The sequence below is a fragment of the Loxodonta africana genome, chromosome 21 (genome assembly GCF_030014295.1).
Source record: "Loxodonta africana isolate mLoxAfr1 chromosome 21, mLoxAfr1.hap2, whole genome shotgun sequence".
NCBI classification, from domain to species: Eukaryota; Metazoa; Chordata; class Mammalia; order Proboscidea; family Elephantidae; genus Loxodonta; species Loxodonta africana.
Window position 1 is genome coordinate 30,899,816 of NC_087362.1, and position 24,956 is coordinate 30,924,771.

General features: G+C 49.6%; 1 protein-coding gene across 1 annotated transcript in view; it reads right to left on the reverse strand.

The window, feature by feature from the left end:
• JPH3 (junctophilin 3) overlaps window positions 1-24,956 on the reverse strand; it is a 57,048-nt gene that overhangs the window by 24,195 nt on the left and 7,897 nt on the right. The window contains exon 2 of the mRNA XM_003418068.4: window positions 21,421-22,198. Coding sequence (XP_003418116.3) covers window positions 21,421-22,198 — 778 coding nt within the window. The remainder of the gene's footprint in view (window positions 1-21,420; window positions 22,199-24,956) is intronic.

A 24,956-nucleotide genomic window follows, 5' to 3' on the forward strand; every position in this document is an offset into this window, starting at 1 on the left:
AGGAGAGACTTCCTTGTTAATTTTCAGTTCTCCGAAGGACAGCTGCAGTGAGCTTATCCTCCTGGCTTAACGAGATGTTTGTAAGGCATCTAGGGCTCCCTGGAGAGCAGACCGTGGCATGTGCAAAGGGCCGGCTGGAGGAGGTCGGCCGGGCACAAGTCTGGCAACAGCAGGGGAGCCTGCTGGCTTTGAAGATGGAGGAGGGGGCCATGAGCCAAGGAATGCAGGTGTCTCTAGAAGCTTGAAAATGCAAGGGAACAGGTTCTCCCCTGGAGCCCCCAGAAGGAACGAGCCCTGCCAACACCTGACTTTAGCCCAGTGGGACTCCTGACCTCCGGAACTGTAAGGGAATAAATGTGTGTTGACTTAAGCCACGGAAGTTGCGGAAATTTGTTACAGCACCCATAGGAAACCAATACAAGAGTCTGCAAAAAATGCTCCAAGCTCTGGTGGCATTGGAAGAAGGACAATGTGGTCCAGGCAAGACAGTGGACTGGATCCACTGGGTGCAGTGGTGAGGACAAGAGTGAAGGACTCAAGGGACACTCTCTGGAGGCAGAATCGTTAGGAACCAACAGGACTAAATCGTGGACTGGCTGGGGAGGTGAGGGAGGGTGTCCAGGGTGTGTCAGGGTGCTGGCCTGTCCCACTGGGTAGATAGTACTGCTGCTTATTGAGATGGGGAAGCCTAGTGTGATGCCTTGAATTGTGTTCCCCTTGGAGCCCTGGTGGCACAATGGTTAAGAGCTTGGCTGCTAACCAAAAGGTTGGAAGTTTGAATCCACCATCTGTTCCTTGGAAACCCTACGGGGCAGTTCTACTCTGTCCTACAGGGTGTCTATGAGCCAGAGACGACTCAAATGGCAGTGGGTTTGGTTTTTTGGGAAAAGATGTGTTGAAGTCCTAACTGCCGGTACCTGTGAATGTGACCTTGTTTGGAAATAAGAGTCTTTGCCAATGTCACAAATTGTTAACTCAGCTGCTAACTGAAAGATTGGCGGTTCAAGTCCACCCAGAGGCACCTTGGGAGAAAGGCCTGGCAATCGAGTCCTGAAAAATTCTCCATCGAAAACCCTATGGAGCACAGCTCTGCTCTGACACACGTGCAGTTACCATGAGCTAGAATCAACTCGGTGGCAACTGTTGTTCTCAGCACGTGTTATCAGTTAACACGAGGTTCTACCCAAGTAGGGTGGGTCCTAATCCAACATGACTGATGTCCCATCAAAGAGGAGAGACGCAGAGACACAGAGGAATGGCGCATCTACAGGCCACGGAATACCCAGGGCAGCCAGGAGCTGGGCGACACGAGGAAGGCTCTTCCCCTAGAGACCTCAGAGGGAGCACAGCCCTGCCGACACCCTGAATTCAGACTTCTGGCCTCCAGAACTGTGAGAGAATAAATTTCTGTTCTTATAAGCCACCTAGTTTGTGGCATTTTGTTTGGCAGCCACAGAACACTAAGACACCTGAATTTCACAGACGCATCCATGGCCAGAGCTGGTGAGCAACTCACTCTACCAAATTTTACAGCCATGCTCTGCATCTGAGAGGACCCCTCAGGTACAGCGAGGGGATGAGACACGTGTGCCTTTCTTGGTGACGTCCTAGTATGCCCATGGCAGACATCACTCATCAGTCGAGGCTCTTCTCCACCGAGCACAGACTGAGCCTCAGAATCCTTCTCAACTCAACGCTCCAGGCAGCCGCTCCTAATCGATCCCAGTGGCAGCAAGCCTATCCCCCTAGAGCTACTCAGTAGCTGGTCCAGACAAGCACCAGGCTCCAGACCCAGAGGCGGCTGTCTCGGGGCTGTGCTGCGGGTGCCCCAGCTGGGCTCCACGGGCCTCCATCGTACAGGACCAGCAAGGTCACAGTGGCTGGGCGCCTGCCAGGACGGCTGCCTCCTTCACCACTTCACATAATTACTGCTCAGGCGCCAGCCAGTCAAGCCGCCCGCTGGGTAAATAACCAACCAGGGGGATCGCTGGGCTAGAAAAGGTGAGGAAATGAGGGCTGTGAGGGCCAATAGCTGCTGCTCCGCACAGCCCCCGGCAGCCTGGGATCGGGGTTCAGGCTGATGATGGAACTGAGCACTGCACCCCTTGTCAGGCCAGGGAGCAGGTGGTGTGGAGGAGGGGAGGCTCAAGAAGTGGCAGCCGCTCCCCCAGGACAGGGGACAACTTCTCCCACGCCACCTGCTGGGAGGCCCCATGCTCCCGCCTTCCAGCTGCCCACACTTGGGGTTCACCCTGGAAGGCACCTCGATCCTTCTCTCCTCACTACGCATCCCCGCTGGGCCTCCCCGGGTGTGCTTCTGGGATCCACAGGTGGAGAGAAGGAAAGGGTGAAAGGCGGAGAGAGGAGAGGAGAAAGGGGGGGGGGGAGGGAAAGGGAGAGAGAAGGAGAGGAGAATGTCATCTAGGAAGAATTTGTGCAAAAAAATAAAATGCAGTCTGAATCTGATCAAGCCTCTTGGTCTAACAACCAACTTCAGAAGAGGAGAGAGAGAGAAAACATCCCTGAAAGGAGTGTCCCAAAATACAGCGGCTCTCCTGGGATAAGGGTTGGAGGCTTCTCTTTAATCTGATTCTTTAATTTTAGAGAAAGAGGAAGAAGACATAACATCCCGAACTGCCAGGCCCAAGCAAAGGAGTGTGAGGGACAGCCCCTCCCTGTGGCCATGGGACTGGTGGGGGGAGCCTTGTCCTGGAGTCTCCACACGCAGGTCTACCTGCCGGCCACCGCCTCCCTCTCCCTGCCAGCTGTCTCTCTGGGTGACTGCTCAGCACTCAGGGCCACATGTGCAATGTCCCCACGTTCCCCACAAAGGGCCATTGGCCTCAGTCCAGACAAGCAGCCCGGAGTTCCTCAGAGACAGATTCATGCTGGCCCCAGAGATGAGCAAGCACAGGGCAGGGGCCCCCACTCTTGGAGATGAGTTAGTCACCTCACGAGAGCCACATGGCCTCCCTGAAGGCTATCCTGTGCTGGGGCCCCTGGTGGGGCTGGGCTGGGATGGAGCCGGTGGGAGCAGTCGCGCATCGGTCAGGCTGGGGGAGCTGCTGTAACGAGCAGACTCACGATGTGTATAGCTCGGACACATCCAAGTTTACTTCTAGGTCATGTACAGTCAAACCAGGTGTTGCTGAAATAGTGGGTCTAGACCATGGCCATGAATGGCTGCTGACCGCAGAGACTCACCGGCCTTCATGCACCTGTCGTCAGAATTAGGACCCCCTGGATGATGCAAACAGTAAACGCTACCGACTGCTAACTGAAAGGATGGATGTTTGAGTCCACCCAGGGGTGCCTCGGAAGAAAGGCTTGGCCATCTGCTTCTAAAAAAACCAGCCATTAAAAACCCTATGGAGCACAGTTCTACGCTGACACACACACGGGTGCCATGAGTCGGGGTCAATTCAATGGTAACCGATACTGGTGGTTGTCAGAATCACACAGCCCTGTCTAGGAAGTATTCTTCCAAAAAAATAAAATACCATCTGAATCTGATGAAGCCTCTTGGTCTAACGACCAACTTCAAGAAATACAGGGGACAAAGGAACCTATGACCAACTTCAAGAAATACAAGGGACAAAGGAACCTGTGAAACCCACCCTGGGGTGCTCTCACCAAATCCAGACTCTGGGGAAGCCAACAGGACACACAATCTGGTCCCTTGACAAATAAATTGTGAAGAAAAAAAAGGGAAGGGAGAGAGGGGGGCAATCTATAGATTAAAAGAGATTTAAGAGACACAGCAGCCAGTTGCAATGCATGGCTCTTATTTTAATCCTGATTTAAACAAATAAGCTAATTTAAAAGCAAGGCAGCTGGGAGACTATGCCCCCTGGTGTAAACCCAGAGTGAAGTGTGAACCCCATGTTTCGGTGGGACAATGATATTGTTGTTGCGCTTTTTTAGAAAGGACTTTTTATCCTTATAGATGAAATGACAGTGGGCCTTGTGTGAGGGGATCCGCCTGGGATAGGTACTGTCCATGTTCTTCACATACTTGAGCTCGCACAGCCCCAAGGTGGCGGTCTACTTGTCCATCTCCAGGTGTGGAAACTGAGGCCTCAAATGGCAGAGCTGGGGCTCTAAGGCCTACACCATTCTCACCCACGCCTTGGAGTCCAGGGTGGGAGGGGGAGCTTGGGAGCCACTGAAGGCAAGACGGTCAAAGAGGTCAGGTGGGAAGCAGTAGGGATCCTACTTTTTCCCTCCAACAATGCTGCTGTTTCCCCAGTGCTCTGGGGGCACTGGGCGAGTTCAGGAAGGGTTCAGGTCCCCAGAAGCTTCTGTCTCTTCCCCGAGGAACCCTAGCCCAGAAGGGCCCTGCAATAGCTCCTTCGCAGAAGATGAGCTCCAAAGGGCCTTGGGGCTGGAGGGGCCGTGTCTCCCTGGCGACAGCTGCAAGAGCAACAGGCCCTCCCAGAAGGCCAGACACTGAGGTTTGTTCCCAAAGCCAGATTCCTCTCCCTCACCCCCTCCCCTACCAGAGACAGCGCAGCAGGACTAAGGGCTCAGAGCTGGGACAGGTCAGCAGGGGGGCCCAGCCGCTAGCCCTGCTCCTGGAAAGAGCCCTTGGATTCCGCCCAGGCCTATGGCCCAGAGCTCTGCCTGAGCAGTCCCAGCAAGGCACTGCCTGAACACAGAAAAACAAGAATAGTGCTGCCCTCACGGAACTCAGTCTCCTGCAGGAGAGGGTTGATCATCTTCCATAAATATGTTCAACGTGGAATAGGATATGAATGTTTATTAAAACCCCAGTGTGGACATTTCTCCAAAGATGTGCAAATGGCCAATAAGCACGTGAAAAGCTGCTGTTAGTCACTACAGAGATGCAAGAAGAGAATGACCAAAAAGATAACAGCAGGTGTTGGTGAGAACACGGAGAGATTAGAACCCTCTTCCACTATCGGTGGACCTTGGCTGTGTCGATGGCTTCCTTGTCAGTAGCCCTGGGTGCACCATGGCTCCTTGGTTTGCAGACGGTCCTCACATGGCTTCTGTCTTCCCCAGTTTGCATCTGCATCTAATATCCTCTTTTTACAACTCAAAAGTGATTAGGTTTAGGACCCACCTTATACTAATATGGCCACGTTAACAAAGAAAACCCTACTTCTAAACAGGATCACATCCACAGGGATAGGGGTTAGAATTCCAACACATATTTTGGGGGACACAATTCAATCCACAACACAGTCAGCAAAAGGCCAGGAAAGCTGATACCATGCACACTCTTGGGCCCTGAGAACATACAAAAACGTTTCGGGGATGTGGAACCTGGAACAAGGGACTTGAGCTGACAGCTGGGCGCACAGGATAAATAGCAAGCTCTAAACAGCACTCCGGAGGGCAGGCTTAACTCCAAAGGCAGGGAGCTGTGATTATAGAGGGGCTGAGGTGCAGAACTAAGAAAGGCGCTCAAAGGCAAGGGGACACCGGGGCCTGTACTAGGGGCGGGGGTGGGGGTGGGGTCAGGAGTGTTCTGAGAAGGACCAACACCCATTGTGGCTGGAGCCCATGGTGAGTGGGGACCAAGTACGATCCTTTCTCCCTGCAACAAATACCCACTGAGTGCTGTATCAGTCAGTGACTGCCCCAACACTGCTGTGTAACAACCACCCCTCCAAAAAAATAGTAGGTGGCTTTGGACGACAACTGGTTATTCTCTCTGCTGCATTGGGTCTCCCTCAAGGATCTGTGCCCCGCACTGGGACCAGAGGACTGCCCAGACCACACTGTTGTGGGGTTGGCAGGAGCACAACAGGGCTAGCGGGCACACACGAGGCCTCCTAGGACCCATGCTTGGAACTGGCACTCCACCACTCCTGCCCCATTCCATCAGCCGGATAAGCCACATGGCCATATCTTTAGCAGGAGGACCTGCCAAGTCACATGCATGGCAAAGGGCATGGACACAGGTAGGGAAGAAGAATCAAGAACAAGAATGTAATCTCCCGCAAGTACCTACTGGGTCCCAGGCTGGCCTGAAGAGAAAGTAAACCACTCAGATCAGGCCAGCACTTTGTCCAGCCTCAGTACCAGCCGGAGGATGGTAATTACTGTCACCTTGATGCAGGTGGGGAAACTGAAGCTCGATGACACCAAGGACTCAAGGGACAGGCGTCCTCCCACATCTTTCTCCCCACCTGCTCCAACATGCCATACGGACAGACAAGGTGTGCTTTGTCACAGAGATGTCTCCCTGGCAGGACTGGGGGTTGTGTCCAGTTCACGTTTGTATTTCCAGCACCAGTGCCAGGACACTGGTGGATTTGATACCAGTACCAACCAGTTGCCATTGAGTCAATTCCGATTCAGACTCAATTCCAACTCTGAAACTGTAAACTTTCAGAAGGAGGTAACCAAAGCTGTAAAGATGCCAAGTCCCGTGCAAAGAACTGGCTGCTCACCCCTTCTCCTGGGAGCAGGTGGTGGTGGGGTGCAGAGCCAGGGGGCTTCCTGAGGAAGCAAGGTGGGGGAGCCAGGGATGCTTACCATCTCCTGTGTGGGGTCCTTTGGGTTAGTCTGAACCACATCAAGGTGACAATGACAATGACGAAATACTGGCCTTGAGCCAAGTCCTCTGCCTGCTCTAAACACCAAAAAAACCCAGTGCTGTCAATTTGATTCCAACTCACAGCGACCTCATAGGGTTTCCAAGGCTGTAAACCTATACAGAAGTAGAGAGCCACCTCTTTCTCTTGCAGAGTTGGTGGTGGTTTCGAACCGCCAAGGGCACTGCTATCATCAGCCCACTTTACAGAGGGGAAAACAAAGGTCCAGCAGCTTAAGCCTTATCCAAGGCCTCCGAGGCAACAAAAAATCAGAGCCAGTTAGGACTCCTTTCTCTCTGGAAGACAGAGAAGAAACAGGCTACAATAGCAAGGTGTATATAAATTTTTGTATGAGAAACTGACTTGATTTGTAAATTTTCACTTAATGCATAATTAAAAAAAAAAAAAAGAAAGAAGGAAGGAAACAGGCTCCAGCTGTTGATGGGTGAGGGTCTGGGTTGGATTTCGAGGGAAAACTTCCTGTCAGTTACCAAATCCTGGGGCAGATCACAGAGCACGTCTTAGAGTATCTTTCCTGGGGCTTTTTACTTTTTTTTAAATTGTGGTGAAAATATAAAGACCAAAATATCTGCCAGCACAAGAGCTTCCACATGTACAGTTCAGTGACATGAATTACATCGTTCTTGTGGCGCCCCCATTCTCGCTGTCCTTTTCCCAGTCACTCCGCCGCCATTTACACAGTCTCAATGCCCCCTAGGCAAAAACTCCCCTTTTGCCCTTCCCTCCCACCCCCGGTAACCACAAATCTTTGGTTTCTATATATTTGCTTATTTCACATAAGTGAGATCATATCGTATTTGTCCTTTTGCTGTTGACTGACTTCGCTCAGCATGTTTCCAAGTTTCATCCCTGTTGCAGCATTCATCAGGACTTCATTTCTCTTCAGGGTTAAGGAATATTCCGTTGTACGTACATACCACATTTTGTTTATCCGTTCATCTGTTGGTGGGCATTTAGGTTGTTTCCACCTTTTGGCTATTGGGAAAAGTGCTGCAGCGAACATCGGTTTACAGGTTTCTGTTTGTGTTCCTGCCCTCACTTCTTTGGGGGGTGCGGTATATATCTAGGACTGGGATCCCTGGGCCCCAGGAGACTTTCAAAATTCCAATGGCTTCTCCTTGGAAGAAGTTGATTTCAGGGGGTCTGCAGCACCTCGAACTGTGTGGCACCTTCTGCACAGGTGAGGGTCCTGCCACCCAGCACCAGGACTGTAGGATGGGTCAAAGCCTTAGCTGCCCAGGCTGAAGAGCAGCTGGTGTGATACAGAGGGGAGGGGGAGCAGGGACCGTGTCTCCTGACCCCATGAGCAAGGGCAAGACATGGCAGGGAGGACCAAGCAATGGAGGTGTGGGGGCCTGAGCCCACGTACCCCATACCTACCAGGAGCAGGGAAGCATCAACGCCACAGTCAGATGCAGGCCGAGCTGCAGTTCCTGCATCCCTAGGGAGAAGGCCAGTGATCTGTGGGCAGCAGGAGCCCAAGGTGGCCTGGCCTCTAAGAACATGTAGGGCCCCTTGCCCCCAGTGAACCCCACTGGCTTGTCTCAAACCTGGCCATTCCCTGGGATTCTAACACCCAGTTCCTCGTCTCGTCTCTGTTTCCCAGAGCCGAGCAGATGGGCAGTCGCCCACAGGAGGCCTGTCCTAGCATGTGGTCGGCCTCCTACATGGGCAGGAATCAAGGAGTACCCGCAAAGAAAAAGACCAACCCGCTAGGCTGAGAACCTGGGTGCTGAGCAGACCCACCTGATGGAGAGGGGAGGCAGCGTGCCCATTCCAGAGGTGGGAACTCAGAGGTGGAATACCCCACCCTCAGCCAGAATTGGGAGGGCCTGGGTTTCCTTGGCTACTGTAACAAAAGACCACTGATTTAGTGGCTTAAAACAACACATTCATTCTCTTTCTCTTCTGGAGGTCAGATGTCCAAAATGAGTAGTCTTATCGGCTAAAACCAGGGTGTGGGCAGGGCTGGTTCCTTCTGGGGGCTCCAGAGGAGAATCCATTTCCCTGCCTTTTCTAGATTCTAGAGGTTGCCTGCATTCCTTGGCTCATGGCCCTTTCCTCCATCTTCAAAACCAGCAAAGCTCCAACCTCTGCTTCTGTCTCCTTCTCTGTCTGGGACCTTCTTGGTCCCCTCTTATAAGAACCCTTGTGATTGTATCATTGGGCCCACCTAGGTACCCTAGGATAACTTCTCCATCTTAAAATCCCTAATCACATCTGCAAAGTCCCCCTTAATATATTTGCTGTTGTTGTTACTTGCCGTCCAATCAATCCCAACTCATGACAACCCCACGTGTGCAGAGTAAAACTGTTCCATAGGGTGTCCAAGGCCGTGACCTTTCAGAAGCAGATTGCCAGACCTATCTGCCAAGGTACCTCTGAGTGGGTTTGAACGGCCAACCTTTTGGCTAGTAGTCAAGCGATTGACTGTTGCACCACCCAGGGACCTCTTGTAAGATAACAAATTCACAGGTGCCAGGGGTTAGGATATGAGCATCTTTGGGCTCCATTACACGGCTGACCACAGAGTGAACCCACTCAATGCCAGTGATCAGTCACGGCCATCAAGCCTCCTGATCCGTCCCTCCCAGCCTAGATAAATCGATTCAGCCTTTTCACAGGCCACGTGGCAGCACCCACCACAAACTTAAAGTGCTCATATCTTCTAGGCAGTGATGCCCATCCTAGGAGGTTAGCGTACAGAAATGCACATGGCGGCAAAAGAGGATGAACAAGGACAGGATTTCCAGCTTTGTCTAAAAGCCCATCCAGAACATTCTTTACAGAGTCAGGCTTAGACAGATATAGTGCCTCCATATCACGGGATACTATGTGGCTCTTGGGGAAATATACACGTCTGGGTTCCCTGACTCGGAACAATGTTCTTGAAATAAGTGAGGGTTGGGGGAAGCTACCAAACAATATGCACAACACAATTCCATTTCTGTAAAAGGAAATTATGTATGTATGATACATATATTTATATTATATATTGTAAAAGTCTCAAAAAAGACCAAACCCATTGCCATCAAGTTGATTCCGACTCAAAGTGACCCTAGGACAGAGGAGAACTGCAAGGACCCTGTAATTACATCCAAGCAGACAGACAGCTCGTATGGTACACAGCTTACTTTGTATGTATCTGTCTTGCTGTTTTAATCTTTTTATAGGGATCTATTATTTTACAAAAAAATATAGTATTTTAAAAAATATATATATAAAATAATAGGCCCCTACCATGGTTTCGGGGGACATCTAAGTCAATTGGCATAATAAAATCTATTAAGATAACATTCTACATCCTACTCTGGAGAGTGGCGTCTAGGGTCTTAAACGCTAGCAGGCGGCCATCTAAGATGCGTCAATTGGTCTCAACCCACCTGGAACAAAGGAGAATGAAGAACACCAAAAACACAAGGTAATTATGAGCCCAAGAGACACTTAATTAGGGAATAACAGAAAAAAATGCTTTCAGTAGACAAAAAAAAATTTCGTACAGTACTTCCCTTTCATCTGAAGTATACAAGATATTACTGTCATTTGGTTCACCAGCATTGGTAATAAAACAAAGAAAATGTAAAGTCATATTTAATGGTTTATTTTACAGAGAAAGACTAAAAATAAACTTGAGTACTTCTAAAATAAGAATGTTCTATTTATATGTATACATAAAATTACATTGTTAACTGCTTAAGGCCACACACAAAAAGTTTACATTCCATGCTTTTGAAAATAAAAATTCAGCAGAATAAGTAAAGTAAGTCAACTCAGAAGTATGCCTCATGCGCCAGGTGGTGTGCCGCATGCAACAGGTATCTCTCTGCCCTCTTACAGCTAAAAACAGAATAAATCAGGCTGTATAATTTATCTCTCTCCCGTTTAGCTAAAGTCACTGTATTAATTACGTTACCCAATCTTTCAAAACCAGGGACTTCCCATGAATGTTCTTTTATGAGAAGCCATTTGCGATGCGGAACAAAGCAAACTCCGTGAAATGATGATGGTGATGGTGACAGTGATGAAGTTATTATTAACGCACACAGACGGCACTCACGATGTGCCAGACATTATTTTAAACACTTCCCATATATTAGCCCCAAAAAAAAAAAATCCTCATAGCAACCCTAAAAAGTAGGTAATGTGATCACCCCTATTTTACAGATCTGTCTTGGGAAAAGTACAGCCAGAATGCTCCTTAGAAGCAAGGATGGCAAGACTTTGTCTTACATACTTTGGACACGTCAGGAGGGATCAGTCCCTGGAGAAGGACATCATTCTTGGTAAAATAGAGGGTCATCGAAAGAGAGGAAGACCCTCAACGAGATGGATTGACACAGTGGCTGCAACTATGGGCTTAAGCATAACGACAACTGTGAGGATGGTGCAGTGTTTCGTTCTGTTGTACATAGGGTCACTATGAGTCAGAACCTAACGACAACAACAATTTCACAGATGGGGAAACTAAGACAAAAGAAACACTGGCCCAAGGTAACACAGCTTATCGCTGGTGGAACTGGGATTCAATCCCAAAGAGTCTGGCTCCAGCCAACCCTGAGGCCTCTGAGTCTCTGGCTATCCTATAATTGGAGAGTAGCACTGGGGTGTGTGTGTTTGGGTTGGGGGGTGTGAATGGCCACAACCTGCAATTCTACCAGAGAATAAGTTTCGGCTTCAGTGGAATGTAAATTACAGTAATCACATGAAAAAAATGGCTTTTTTGTTGTTGTTGTTTTCCCAACACTTAAGAATCTAGGTAAAATATCTAAATGCTGGAAACCAAAAGACCATGTTTTTCTGAGCGATTAGACATTTATTAAGCACATTCTATCAGGAGAGAAAGGGAACTGGCTTATTATATTATGGTACATATTATACAGCTTTTAAAAAAGGAGATGTACGTGTGTATTAATTACATGAGAAAATGTCAGTGATAGGCAGTCATGGATTGAACTGTTTTCCCCAAAAATGTGTGTCAATTTGACTAGGCCATGGTTTCCAGTATTGTGTGATTATTCACCATTTTGTCTTCTGATGTGATTTTCTCATGTGTTGTAAATCCTGCCTCTATGATGTTAACGAGGCAAGATTAGAGGCAGTTATGTCAATGAGCCAGGACTCAATCTACAAGTTTAGGTTGTATCCGAAGTAAATCTCTCATAAAAGAGAGAAGCGAACAGAGATACATGGGGACCTCACACCAAGAAACAAGAGCCAGGAGAACAGTGCGTCCTCTGGGCCCGGAGTCCCTGTGCTGAGAAACTCCTAGACAAGGGGAAGATTGATGACAACAACCTTTCCCCAGAGCCAATAGAGAGAGAAAGTCATCCCCTGCTGCTGGTGCTCTGAATTCAGACTTGTGGCCTCCTAGACTGCGAGAGAATAAAATTCTCTTTGTTAAAGCCATCCACTTAAGATATTTCTGTTATAGAGATATATGCATACCCATGTTTATTGCAGCACTGTTTACAATAGCAAAAACATGGAAGCAACCAAGGTGCCCATCAACACATGAATGGATAAATAAATTATTGTATATTCACACAAAGGAATACGACGCATCAATAAAAAACAGTGAGGAATCTGTGACATGTTTCATAACATGGAGGAACCTGGAAGGCATTATGCTGAGTGAAATTAGTCAGTTGCAAAAGGACAAATATTGTATAAGACCACTATTATAAGAACTTGAGAAACAGTTTAAACTGAGAAGAAAATATTCTTTTGCGGTTACGAGGCAGGCGGGAGGGAGGGTGGCAGAGGGGTATTCACTAATTAGATAGTAGATAAGAGCTACTTTAGGTGAAGGGAAAGACAGCACGCAATACAGGGGAGGTCAGCACAACTGGACTAAACCAAACGCAAAGAAGTTTCCTGAATAAATTGAATGCTTCAAAGGCCAGCATAGCAGGGGCAGGGCTCTGGGGACCATGGTTTCAGGGGACATCTAAGTCAATTGGCATAATAAAATCTGTTAACAAAACATGCTGCATCCCACTTTGAAGAGTGGCGTCTGGGGTCTTAAATGCTAGCAAGCAGCCATCTAAGATGCATCAATTGGTCTCAACCCACCTGGATCAAAGGAGAATGAAGAACACCAAGGACACAAGGTGATTATGAGCCCAAGAGACAGAAAGGGCCACATGAACCAGCGACTACATCATACTGAGATCAGAAGAACTAGATGGTGCCCGCCTACAACCGATGACTGCCCTGGCAGGGAACACAACTGAGAACCCTTGAGGGAGCAGGAGAGCTGTGGGATGCAGATCCCAAATTCTCATAAGACCAGACTTAATGGTCTGACTGAGACTAGAAGGACCCCGGTGGTCATGGACCCCAGACCTCCTGTTGGCCCAGGACAGGAACCATTCCCGAAGCCAACTCTTCAGACACGGATTGGACCGGACAATGGGTTGGAGAGGGATGCTGGTGAGGAGTGAGCTTCTTGGATCAGGTGGATACTTGAGACTATGTTGGCATCTCCTGCCTGGAGGGGAGATGAGAGGGTGGAGGGGGTTAGAAGATGGCAGAAAGGACACGAAAAGAGAGAGTGGAGGGAAAGAGCAGGCTGTCTCATGAGGGGGAGATTAATTGGGAGTGTGTAGCAAGGTGTATATGGGTTTTTGCGTGAGAGACTGACTTGATTTGTAAACTTTCACTTAAAGCACAATAAAAATTATTTAAAAAAAAAAGATTTCTGTTATAGCACCACTAGATGACTAAGACATACACCAACTGAATGAAAAATACAAGAGGTCATTGAAAAGACAGGAAAGAAAGAAAAGACCAAGACAGATGTCAGAGGAGACTCTGAAACTTGCTCTCGAACGTCGAGCAGCTAAAGCAAAAGGAAAAATTAATGTAGTAAAAGAACCGAACAGAAGATTTCAAAGGGCGGCTCGAGAAGACAAAGTAAAGTATTATAATGACATGTGCAAAGAGCTGGAGATGAAAGGGAAGAACACACTCAACATATCTCAAGCTGAAAGAACTCAAGAAACAATTCAAGGCTCAAGTTGCAACAGTGAAGGATTCCATGGGGAAAATAGTAAACGATGAAGGAAACATCAAAAGAAGATGGAAGGAATACACAGTCATTATACCAAAAAGAATCAGTCAATGTTCAACCATTTCAAGAGGTGGCATATGATCAGGAACAGATGATGGTACTGAAGGAAGAAGTCCAAGCTGCTGCGAAGGCATTGGCGAAAAACAAGGCTCCAGGAATTGACGGAATATCAACTGAGATGTTTCAACAAACCGACACAGCCCTGAAGGTGCTCACTTGTCTATGCCAAGAAATGTGGAAGACAGCTTCCGGGCCAACTGACTGGAAGAGATCCATATTTATGCCTATTCCCAAGAAAGGTGATCCAACTGAATGTGGAAATTATAGAACAATATCATTAATATCACACGCAAGCAAAATTTTGCTGAAGATCTTTCAAAAATGGCTGCAGCAGTATATCGACATGGAACCGTCAGAAATTCAGGCCAGTTTCAGAAGAGGACGTGGAACCAGGGATATCATTCCTGATGTCAGATGGATCCTGGCTGAAAGCAGAGAATACCAGAGGGATGTTTACCTGTGCTTTATTGACTATGCAAAGGCATTCGACTGTGTGGATCATAACAAATTATAGATAACATTGCGAAGAATGGGAATTCTAGAACACTTAATTGCCCTCATGAGGAAACTTTACATAGATCAAGAGGCAGTTGTTCGGACAGAACAAGGGGATATTGATTGGTTTAAAGTCAGGAAAGGTGTGTGTCAGGGTTGTATTCTTTCACCATACCTATTCAATCTGTATGCTGAACAGATAATACGAGAAGCTGGACTATATGAAGAAGAATGGGGCGTCAGGATCAGAGGAAGACTTATTAACAGCCTGCGTTATGACACAACCTTGCTTGCTGAAAGTGAAGAAAACTTGAAGCACTTACTAATGAAGATCAAAGACCACAGCCTTCAGTGTGGATTACACCTCAACATAAAGAACAAAAATCCTCACAACTGGACCAGTGAGCAACATCATGATAAACTGAGAAAAGAAAGATTGAAGTTGTCAAGGATTTCATTTTACTTGGATCCACAATCAACAGCCATGGAAGCAGCAGTCAAGAAATCAAAAGACACATTGCCTTGGGTAAATCTGCTGCAAAGGACCTCTTTAAAGTGTTGAAGAGCGAAGATGTCACCTTGAAGACTAAGGTGCGCCTGACCCAAGCCATGGTATTTTCAATCGCATCATATGCATGTGAAAGCTGGACAATGAATAAGGAAGACCGAAGAAGAATTGATGAGTTTGAATTGTGGTGTTGGCGAAGTATGTTGAATATACCATGGACTGCCAAAAGAACGAACAAATCTGTCTTAGAAGGAGTACAACCAGGGTGCTCCTTAGCAGCAAGGATGGAGAGACTGTCATCTTACATACTTTGGACGTATTGTCAAGAGGGATCAGTCCCTGGAGAAGGACATCATGCTTGGCAGAGTACAGGGTCAGCAGAAAAGAGGAAGACCCTCAACGAGGTGGATTGACACAGTGGCTGCAACAATGAGCTCAAGCATAACAACGATTATAAGGATAGTGCAGGACCCGGCAGTGTTTCGTTCTGTTGTATATAGGGTCACCATGAGTTGGAGCCAACTCGACAGCATCTAACAACAACATATAAAGTATGATCTTAGTTCTGTTTAGTTTTTGTTTCAACAAGATAAACCACACACACGCACAATTATATGCTCAGAGAAAAAAGGTCTAGAATAAACAAGGTAATGGTAGGTGTAATAAAGAAAATTAGCCTAAGAGATTGCAACTTTTTTTAAAGTCTGTAAATTTCTATATAACAATGGATTTTAAGCCATATTTAAAATGTAAATGACAACAAGCAAATGAAACAAAAGTGCTGGCAGTCCTTTAAAGATTCTGTGAGTAGAACCTTCTTGTATTTTTTTCCCTTCAATATTTATTAAATATTTTCAATTATTTACCTCTGTTTTATTTGAGTACATAAATGGATATTGTGACAGCCTCGGCAATTTTAAACTATTTACACAGAAAACTACTTCTGTAGTTTTAGGTCTTGGAACTTCTATAATTATATCGCCCGGTTAGGTCCTAACAGGTTAATGGTTAAAGGGGAAGCTCTTCACGTACCAACTGTCAAACTGTATTTTCACTATTTGGCTTGTGCATTGTGATGAACTGTTTTTATATGGCCTTTCTCACCATGGTCTTCTGACTCCTACAAAATGATTCAGTAATGCAAAAAATGCAAAAAAATGATTCAGTAGGACTATGCAAATAAGGTGCTTGTGGTCCACCAAGGGGATTGGACAGTTTGCAAATAATGCAAATAAGGTGCCTGGTACCCCTGTGGACATGAGACCATGCAAATAAGGTCTCTAGAACCCTAACGAGGGGATTGGTGAGTTTTGCCATCCTGCTAGGCTTAAAAGAGAGCCAATCCCAGAGCAGAGGGGAACCTGACTACCACCAGGAAAAAGAGATGGGAGCGGAGCACATCCTTTGAACCGGGATCCCTGCACTGAGACCCTCCTAGACCCGGGAGACAGTGAGAGAGAGATGTGACAACAAAGAAACCAAGATGGTGAGAAGCAGTGGCAGAGAAACAGTGGCAGAGGCAGAACTAGAGGACTGGCAGGAGGCAGGCGGGCAGGGGCCAGGCCAGGGGACCGAGGGCCAGAGACAGGCCTGCCTGTGGGGCATGGCTGAGAAGAGGCTGTCCTAATCAAAGAACTCTGTGCTGAGTCCTTCCTGATCCTGAATTGCAATCTGTTACTTTCCTAATAAACCCCATAACTGTGAAAAATAATAGACCCCTATAAAAAGATTTTATTTAAAAACATATAAAATAAGAGACACCTGTAAAAAGCTTTTATAAAACACACATATATATAGACCCCTGTGAAAAGATTAAAACAATAAGACAGATACACACAAAGTAAGCGGTGTACCACACAAGCTGTCCATCTCCTTAGAGGTAATTACAGGGTCCTTAGAAATCCTAGAGGGCAGTTCTACTCTATCCTATAGGTCACTATGAGTTGGATGGCAATGGGTTTGTTTTTTTTTTTTTTTTAATATAAGGAGCCCCGGTGATGCAGTGGTTAAAGCTCTCTGCTGCTAACCAAGGTCAGCAGTTCTAATCCACCAGGTATTCTGTGAGAAAAAGATGTGGCAGTCTGCTCCCATAAAGATTTACAGCCTTGGAAACCCTGTGGGGCAGATCTATGCTGTCCTACAGGGTCGCTATGAATTGGAATCAACTCAACAGCAGCAGGTTATTATTTTATAAGGAGCCCTGGTGACACAAATGATTACGCGCTCGGCTGCTAACCCAAAGGTCGGTGGTTTCAACCCACTAGCTGCTCCAAGGAGAAAGACCTGGCGATCTGCTCCTGTAAAGATTACAGTCTAAGAAAATCTATGGGATAGTTTTACCCTATCACACAGGGTCACTGTGGGTGAGAATCAATTCGACAGCACCTAACAACAACAATAACAGTATTATTTTATAATTTCAACAAGAAATATTTTCCAAAAGAAGCAAAAATACCTCTCCTCCTCTCAGTTTAGATCCTTATAGATTTTGCTTCCTAATGGGAACTCCCAGGAGGGAAGCCAGGCAGTTTCCCCGGGAGAGAACTTACTCCTCCCCTGAACCCACGCAGGGGGCCACTGTGGTCTGCCCCCCACCGACCACCACTCCGGACCTGGCCTGGTGGACATCAGTAATACACAGGAAAGGAACCTCAGGAGCAGAGAGCTGAAGGGGAGCAAGTGTGAAACCCCAAGGCCGGCGGCACACAGCAGGCGCTCAGTAAACAGGTAGTGACTGGGAGCCCCCCTTCTGAATCTCCCCACCCCAGGGGGCACCTCTCTTCTTAAGGGACATTTGAAGGATGCCAGCTGCCATGCTGTATTTACCACGAGATCCCAGACTGGGGTTTAGGATTGAAGGCACCCAAGAGAAGGAGCAGTGAAGTGAGTTCCTGTCCGACTGGGCCGCTGACTGGATCTGAGATCTAGGTACAGCCTTCCTGGCATCACAGGGCCTCGGTTTCCCCGTCTGTAGACTAAATGCCTTAGCATCGGCAGGGTTGTCATGGTTTCACTTTCCCACTGTGCCCACAGGGCCATCTGATCAATTAGCCGTGCCTGGCTGCAGGTGGCCGCTGGGTCCATGGGAAAGATGCAGTGGTCCATTAGTCATGTTTGCCATGGATGCAGAGAGAAGAGGGCAGCAAGGATGCCAAGAGACTGTCATCTCTGATGGAGACACCTGGTAAAGGCACTCCTGGCTTGTCTGATTCTGCACACTCAGCAGATCATCACAAGACAGGGTGGCAGCTGTGCCAGTCGTCACTTGGTGGCACAGGGCTTGTCCCTACTGCCCTGTTGACTGCCACTGAGGCTTACCTCCTGGGAGCAGATGCCAGCACCCTCCATGCCTCTTCCAGGAAGGCTCCCCACACCCTACCCCTGCAGCTTGCTCCCACTCCCACCCAGAACACTGATGCCCCCACCTCCCAGCCTTACCTCCCACATCCGGCTCCCACGCTCCAGGGCTGCTCCCCGGGGGCAGACGGATCCTTAGCTGCAGCCACCCCTGTTGCGCCGCCACCCACAAACCCCCAAGAAGGTGGGACACCCCAGGACACACAGGAGCTAAAGCTTGAGATAGTGGGCTTAGCGCCAGAGAGTGGACCCACCAGGACGTTGAGTGTGGACAGGGAGCACTGGCACATCGGTACCCGCCTGGAGCCCAGCTGTTCGCCTCTGTCGACCCCCATCCCACCAGGCACAGCTGATTCAAGAGTGGAGACAGAAGCAAACCTGGCTCTTGGGCTGCTAGGTGCCCAGCTCAGCCTCTGTATGTTTGTATGTGTGTGTACATGTGTGTATATGCAGGTGTGTGTGTGTGCATGTATATGTGTGTGTGAGTGACTGTGATGTGCATGTGTGTGTGTGTGTGTGTTATATGTTTCAGTTTGTGTATGCGAGTGTGTGTATGTACACATGTGTGTTGTGTGTGTTTATGTGCCTGTATCTGTGTGTGTGAGTTTCGCACTGCGTGTGAGTTTCACACTGCACTCGGCTGAATGAGCTCCTGCCCAGTTAGGAATCCAAGGACGGTGCTGCTGGCCCCTCCCGTCTCTCCGTCTCTCAGCTCTGACAGTGAGGTTGCCGCTGGGGCCAGCCACTCCCACAGCCTCTGCACCGCACTGGCTGCCTTCACGCTCCAGTGGAGGGTCGGCCTCAGGCTGCTGAGGAAGAGCCCTGGTCCTTCTGGGGCTGTAGCAGATACGGCCATTCATCTGCTGGCTTCACTCTCGACAACAGCACCTCTCTCCCTTGTTTTTGAATTCTAAGCTCATTGAGAAAATGACAAGGAAGCAGCTCCTTGCTCACTCACGTGTCCTTGCCTCCTCCAATCCTGTGCTCTCCCCACATGCCGGACCCCCAGCTGCCCCTACCCAGAGGGGAAGGAAGGCCACAGGCAGTGGCTGGAGCCTGCCAGGAGCCAGCCCCCAATCACAGAGCTGTTATCACCTAATCTTCACAAGCCTCCATGGTAGGCACCCTTATCCCCATTTTACAGATGAGGAAAGTGAGGCTGTGTGAGAGTAAAGCCTGCCCTGGCTTAAACTCTTCAGGTGGCTGATCCCCACCTCTGCCCACACCACCACCATGCTCCCTAATTGGGACCAAAACCAGAAACCAAACCAGTTGCCATGGAGTTGGCTCCAAGTTGTGGTGACCCATATGTGCCAGAGTAGAACTGTGCTCCACAGGGTTTTCAATGGCTGCGTTTTCCAACGTAGATCACCAGGCCTTTCTTCCAAGGTGCCCCTGGGTAGACTTGAACCTTCGACCTTTCGGTTAGCAGCCCAGCACATTTTCGGTTAGCAGCCCAGCACATTACCGTTTGCACCACCCTGCTTCCCCTCGTTTCTTGTGGAATTTGTCAGAAAACTGCCCTGGGTCCCATGTCCTCAGTCCCAAAGGAGTTCACCTGGTCAATGGGCCTTTACAGTGAAGTCAGTTCTGGGGAAGACTTTCCATTAAATCCTTGTGCTTCTACCTCACAGCCCTCGGCTGAGAACTGTCCGGTCAGAACAGGAGTTAAGACTACCTAGACCCAGTGCCGTCGAGTCGATTCCTCATCCCAAAGTTTTGATGGGGCGGCCCTGCCCCCGCCCCCCATACTATAAACTGCCTCTTGTTTGCAGTGGTCAACAAAACAATCAATCAATCAATAAGAAGAAAAGAAAAAGAACTGGAAGGAAGGAAATACAGCAATATGCCAGGTCTTCGCATAATGGGCTAGACCCCAGTATACTTTGTTTCATTCCTTTACAGTTCCATTTTCCGTATTTTCTATATGCAGCGATGATTACGTTCATAATGAAAAAAATAACAATTGGACCTAATTTGTTCCTAAAATACCAGGTGAGCAGTCATGAACGCGGCTGCTATTTATTTCCCTGCCGGAGTGTTCCTGGGGGAGGAGGGCAGAGGCGAGCGGCGCACTCTAGGCCTTGGTGCTCAGGTAGAATGCCTTTCGGCTTCTTGGACCGGTTTGTTTCCCTCTAATACCTCGGAGGCCGTGAGTGGCAGGTATCCTGCCCGCAAACCACACCACCATTTTTGTTCTTCTGTTGTAGATCAAAGTTCATTTAAAACCAGACCCAAATGGGCCGGAGTGTTCATTAGTGACAAGCAGGGGAGGGCCTGGGCCCCATCTGGGGGTCTTCCTGGACCCGCCAGGCCTGGCCCCCAGCTTGGGATACAGATCCCTCAGGAAAGACACCAGATCTGCCCCCCAGCCTCCTGCCTGGGCAGCTCCCAGTCTTCACCCAATGCTCCAGGAGCCTCAGTGTAGACCCCGAGGGCCCACCCTGATCCCGGAAGCACAGGGGCAGGAACCCACGGTCCATGGTTTTCTGAAACGCCTTTCGCAGTCTTCACGAAGCCATTGGGTACTCAGAGGCAGGTACTGTTCCCTTAGGACTCCTGGAAGGGCCCACGGCCACCCAAGGAGCCCTTGGCTTTCACACACTGGCTTCTTCAGACCTGCCAGGTGGCTCCTCTTCCCTCGTCTGCTGCCCCTCATGTCCCACGGCCTGGCTTGGACCAGACACAGGCCCACACACCCACCACCAAACCTTTGCAGCTCCCAGGAAGCCAGCCCCGGGCACCCCCCCGAACCGCCATCTCTGCACCTGCACCACGCCTCATGGTCCAACATGGCATGGAGCCAACTGTCAGCTCTAGGCCCCCTTTTAGGGGCCCTGGTGTGGCCCCACTGGACCCTGCATTCACTAAGCCCTGAGGCCTGCGTGAGCCCCAGGCCTGGTACCCACAGCCGGTCTCACCAGCCAATGCTGCCGCCCTCAGTCTGTGAGGAAGCTGGGCTGCAGGTAGGGGTGGCTGTGGCAGCTCCTACCCTCACTTATGTCCCATACCCGGTATGTGGCCGTGGGGGTGTCACACCTCTCCCTGAGCAAGCATTTGTCCCACGGACGCTAACAACAGGACGGCGCACCGTTTTTGTCCATCAAAGCCTTATATTAAACACCAATAGATTAAACACGCTGATGGACTCAGAACCCCTTCATCTCAGCCTTTTCCTTGCCCCACTCCTGCCTACGGCCACCTCTGGGTACCTCTGGGATCCCATGGGGCATAGTTTGAGAAACACTAACACGGGCCTTCACCCAAGGCCTGGAGGATCAGACATTTCCCAGATCAGGCTGTGGACACCCACCAGCGCCCCACCCTGCCCGCTGCCCTACCTGGAAGCTGCAATCTCTGCCTTCTGCTTGGCGATCGTGGCGGCCCGCTCGGCCGCCTCCACGGCCCGGTCCACCTTCTCGCGGATCTTGCTGGCCCGCAGCGGGATGAGGTTCTTGCGCTTGCCGCTGACGAGGATGTTCTGCTTGTACTTGCCCTCCTCCTTGGTGCCGTCGGGGAAGGTCATGCAGCCGTAGCCGTGGCGCTTGTTGCTGGCCCACTCCCCCTCGTACTTGAGCCCGTCCGAGCGCTGGCTCACGCCGAAGCCGGAGCGCTTGTCGTTCTTCCACTCGCCCACATAGGTCTCGGTGGTGGTGGCGTCGATGTCATCTTCCACGGCGGACAGCTCGGCCTCGCCCTCGCCCAGGCTGATGGTGGAGTGGATGTCGCTGGCCGTGGAGCTGACGGTGCTCATGCCAGCCTCGCTGCGGAAGGAGCTCTGCTTGCTGCGCTGGCTGGCCAGGCTGCTCTTGGACTCGGACTTGCGCAGCTTCAGGCCACTCAGCAGCGAGCGCCGGAACAGCCCCTTCTTCTTGCTCTTGAGAATCTCGGCGTCACTGTGGGCCACCAGGACGAAGCCGCCGCGGGACACGGCGGGGCTGCCGGCCACGGCCGGGGAGGCATCTGGGAGCAGCACCGTGCCGTTGGTGTGCTCGCTGCGCAGAGAGTTGATGGATGTCCTCAGGGGCGAGCGGATGACCGCCGCCATGCCGTACGGAACGCTCTGCCGCACTCCGTAACCCTGGCGCATGCCGCCGGCCCACTGGCCCTGGTACGTGCCTGGAGAGACAAAGGACAGGGGTAAGCCGGGGCCTCGCGGCCACGTGGCGCAGGGCCCTGGGCAGGGGTCTGCACATGAGGGTGGCGTGGACCGCCCACAGCTCCTCTCTGTGTGCACTTCCTGTCCCGTCAGAGCTGAGGTTCACGGTGGGGCAGACAGAGCCTCAGAGCACGCTCTAACGTCTGTGTTAAAGACGTGGCCATCCTGCTTCCCCTGGCTGAGCTTTGCTCACTCACCCAGAAGTTGGGCAGTGGAGGGAGACACAGAGCCCTGATGTGGAGACAAGAGTGTGGACTGGAAAGAGCAGGACACAAAGCCCAACCAAGAGGTGGGGTCGGGGAGTCTCAAGGATGTCTTTGGGTGGCTCCACAGAGTGGCAGCCAGGGGACACAGATTTGGGCTACAAACTAGGTACAAAGCAGGGGTCTTGGGAGGCATTAGTTTCCTTGTGGCTAGAGATATCCAAGGAGCCCTGGTGGCCCCCTGGTTAAGCGTTTGGCTGCTAACCAAAACGTTGGCAGTCAAACCTACCAGGGGCTCCATGGGAGAAAAGACCTGGAAATCTGCTCCCATAAAGATCTCTGCCTAGAAAACCCTATGTGGCAGTTCTATTCTGCCCTGCAGGGTTCCTATGAGTCAGAATTGACTTGATGGCACACAACAACAGAGGTATCCAAAGAGAGATTAGAAGCCACTTGGCAGGGATGCCACGGAAGGATGTGAGGAAGGGATGGTGGTACACGGCCTTAACGCATTAAAGTCAGTAGACTGGGGTTCTACATATTATCTGTGCATTTTTTGACAAATTTTTGGACCTCTCTGACCTTCAGTTTCCTTATCTATAGAATGGATCTAGAAACCTGCAGCCATTGGCCATTGTGAGCCTTAGGTCTCAGCATGGTACCTGACATGTGAGAAGTCTCCACATTCCTCATTATTGCTATTAGAGTCAGTATTGTTCTTACCCAACCCTCAGCCAGGGGCTCCCCACCCTGGTGAGGACTTGTAGAGAGAGAATACAGGGGCTGTCATGTCACTCTCCCTACTCTGTGTAGCAGAGGCAGCAAACCAGAGGCCTGGAGGCTGCATCTTATCAATAAACAGGCTTTATTTGTCTCACACAGTGTTTTTATATAAAATTGGGATTAACTGCCAACATTTCAAAATCTAGAGATTTCCACATGAAAGTCCAGATCTCTTCTGTCTCCTGAAAAATTAGAGGATCTGGCAACCCAGATCTTTGTTTTCAAATGGCAAAAATGGACTGGAATCCAGCAAGAGCTGTCCCTGTAGTCAGGGCCTACACCCTCCAGCTTGACTTACTCCCCACCACTCCCTACCAAGTCCTACCCAGGCCACCTCCTTCATTTATATGACCTGTGCAAGAGGGTAAAATCCAAACAGTGTGGATCCCAAAGCCTTGCAGTGTGACCCTAGACGAGCTCAGCCACTGATCTGTCACCACCCACAACCCCCAAGTCTGAGAGGGTCCTTGATTGACACTTTGTCCACACAGACTTCCTTACTCAAAATCCCCACTTCTACAAACCAGACCCCGCTCAGTCCACCCCAGCCCATGTCCTCTCCTCAATAACACCTCCTCCAGCCATTCTAGCCCACAAGGGTGAGCAGCCCCACATCAGGCCCAACATGCTGCAGACTGACTTGGAATTAAAAAGAAAAACCAACCATTGCTATCAAGTCAACCATGACTCATGACTTATGTGTCAGAGTAGAACTGTGCTCCATAGGGTTTTCTTTTTCTTTTTTAAATAATTTATTTTTGTTGTTATTGTTGAAAATATACACAACAGAACATGCACCAATTCAACAATTTCTACATTTCCAATTCACTGACATGGATTACATTCTTCGAGTCATACAACCCTTCTCACCCTCCTTTTCTGAATTGTTTCTCCCCCATTAACATGAACTCACTACCTCCTAAGGTTCCTGCTAACATTTCGAGTCGCTGTTGTCAATTTGATCCCATATAGACAGTTCTTTAAAAGAGCACAATGCTCAAGGCAAACCCATAGGGTTTTCAATGGCTGATTTTTTGGAAGCAGATCACCAGGGTTTTCTTCCAAGGTGCCTGTGGGTAGACTCGAACCTCCATCCTTTCAGCCAGCAGCCAAGTGTGTTAGCCATTTGCACCACCCTGGCACTCTGACTCAGGATAGTTCTATGTTCTTCATGTTTCCAAAGTGTATCCTCCCTGCTCACCTGGATGACAAGCTGTCTACAGGGAGTGTCCTTGTGTTCTAGCACCTGATTCTCCACCTGACATGTGGCCCAGCTTGGAGCCAAGGAGAGATGTAGAGGGGACACTGACCGGGCTGGAGCCCCAACAAAGAACGTGAGAGAGTCCTTTGCTCCAAGAGAGACAGCGTGTGCATGAACTCCAGCCTCTCCATTTAATAAGTGAGCACAGTGCAGTGTTTCAGCTCGGCGCCCAGAAGCAGAGCCCCAGACCAGTCCATGTGAATTACCCCTACCTTGAGACAAGGGGACTGAACTTTTGTGCCCTCAGCCGGTGAGGGTTGTAGCTTATGGAGGAGGTGGTGAGTCTCTGAAGAAGGGGCAGCTTGGCTGTCATCTCCAATACCTACATTGGGGCAGGTGGTGCCCCTGCCAAGGGAGGAGGTCTGGACATGGCACCAGAACAGTCTCTGGAGTTGGGCCAGCCTAGGTTCAAATCCCCACTCCTCTGCCCCCTTAGTCACATGTCCATCCATTCATTTCAATCAATCATTA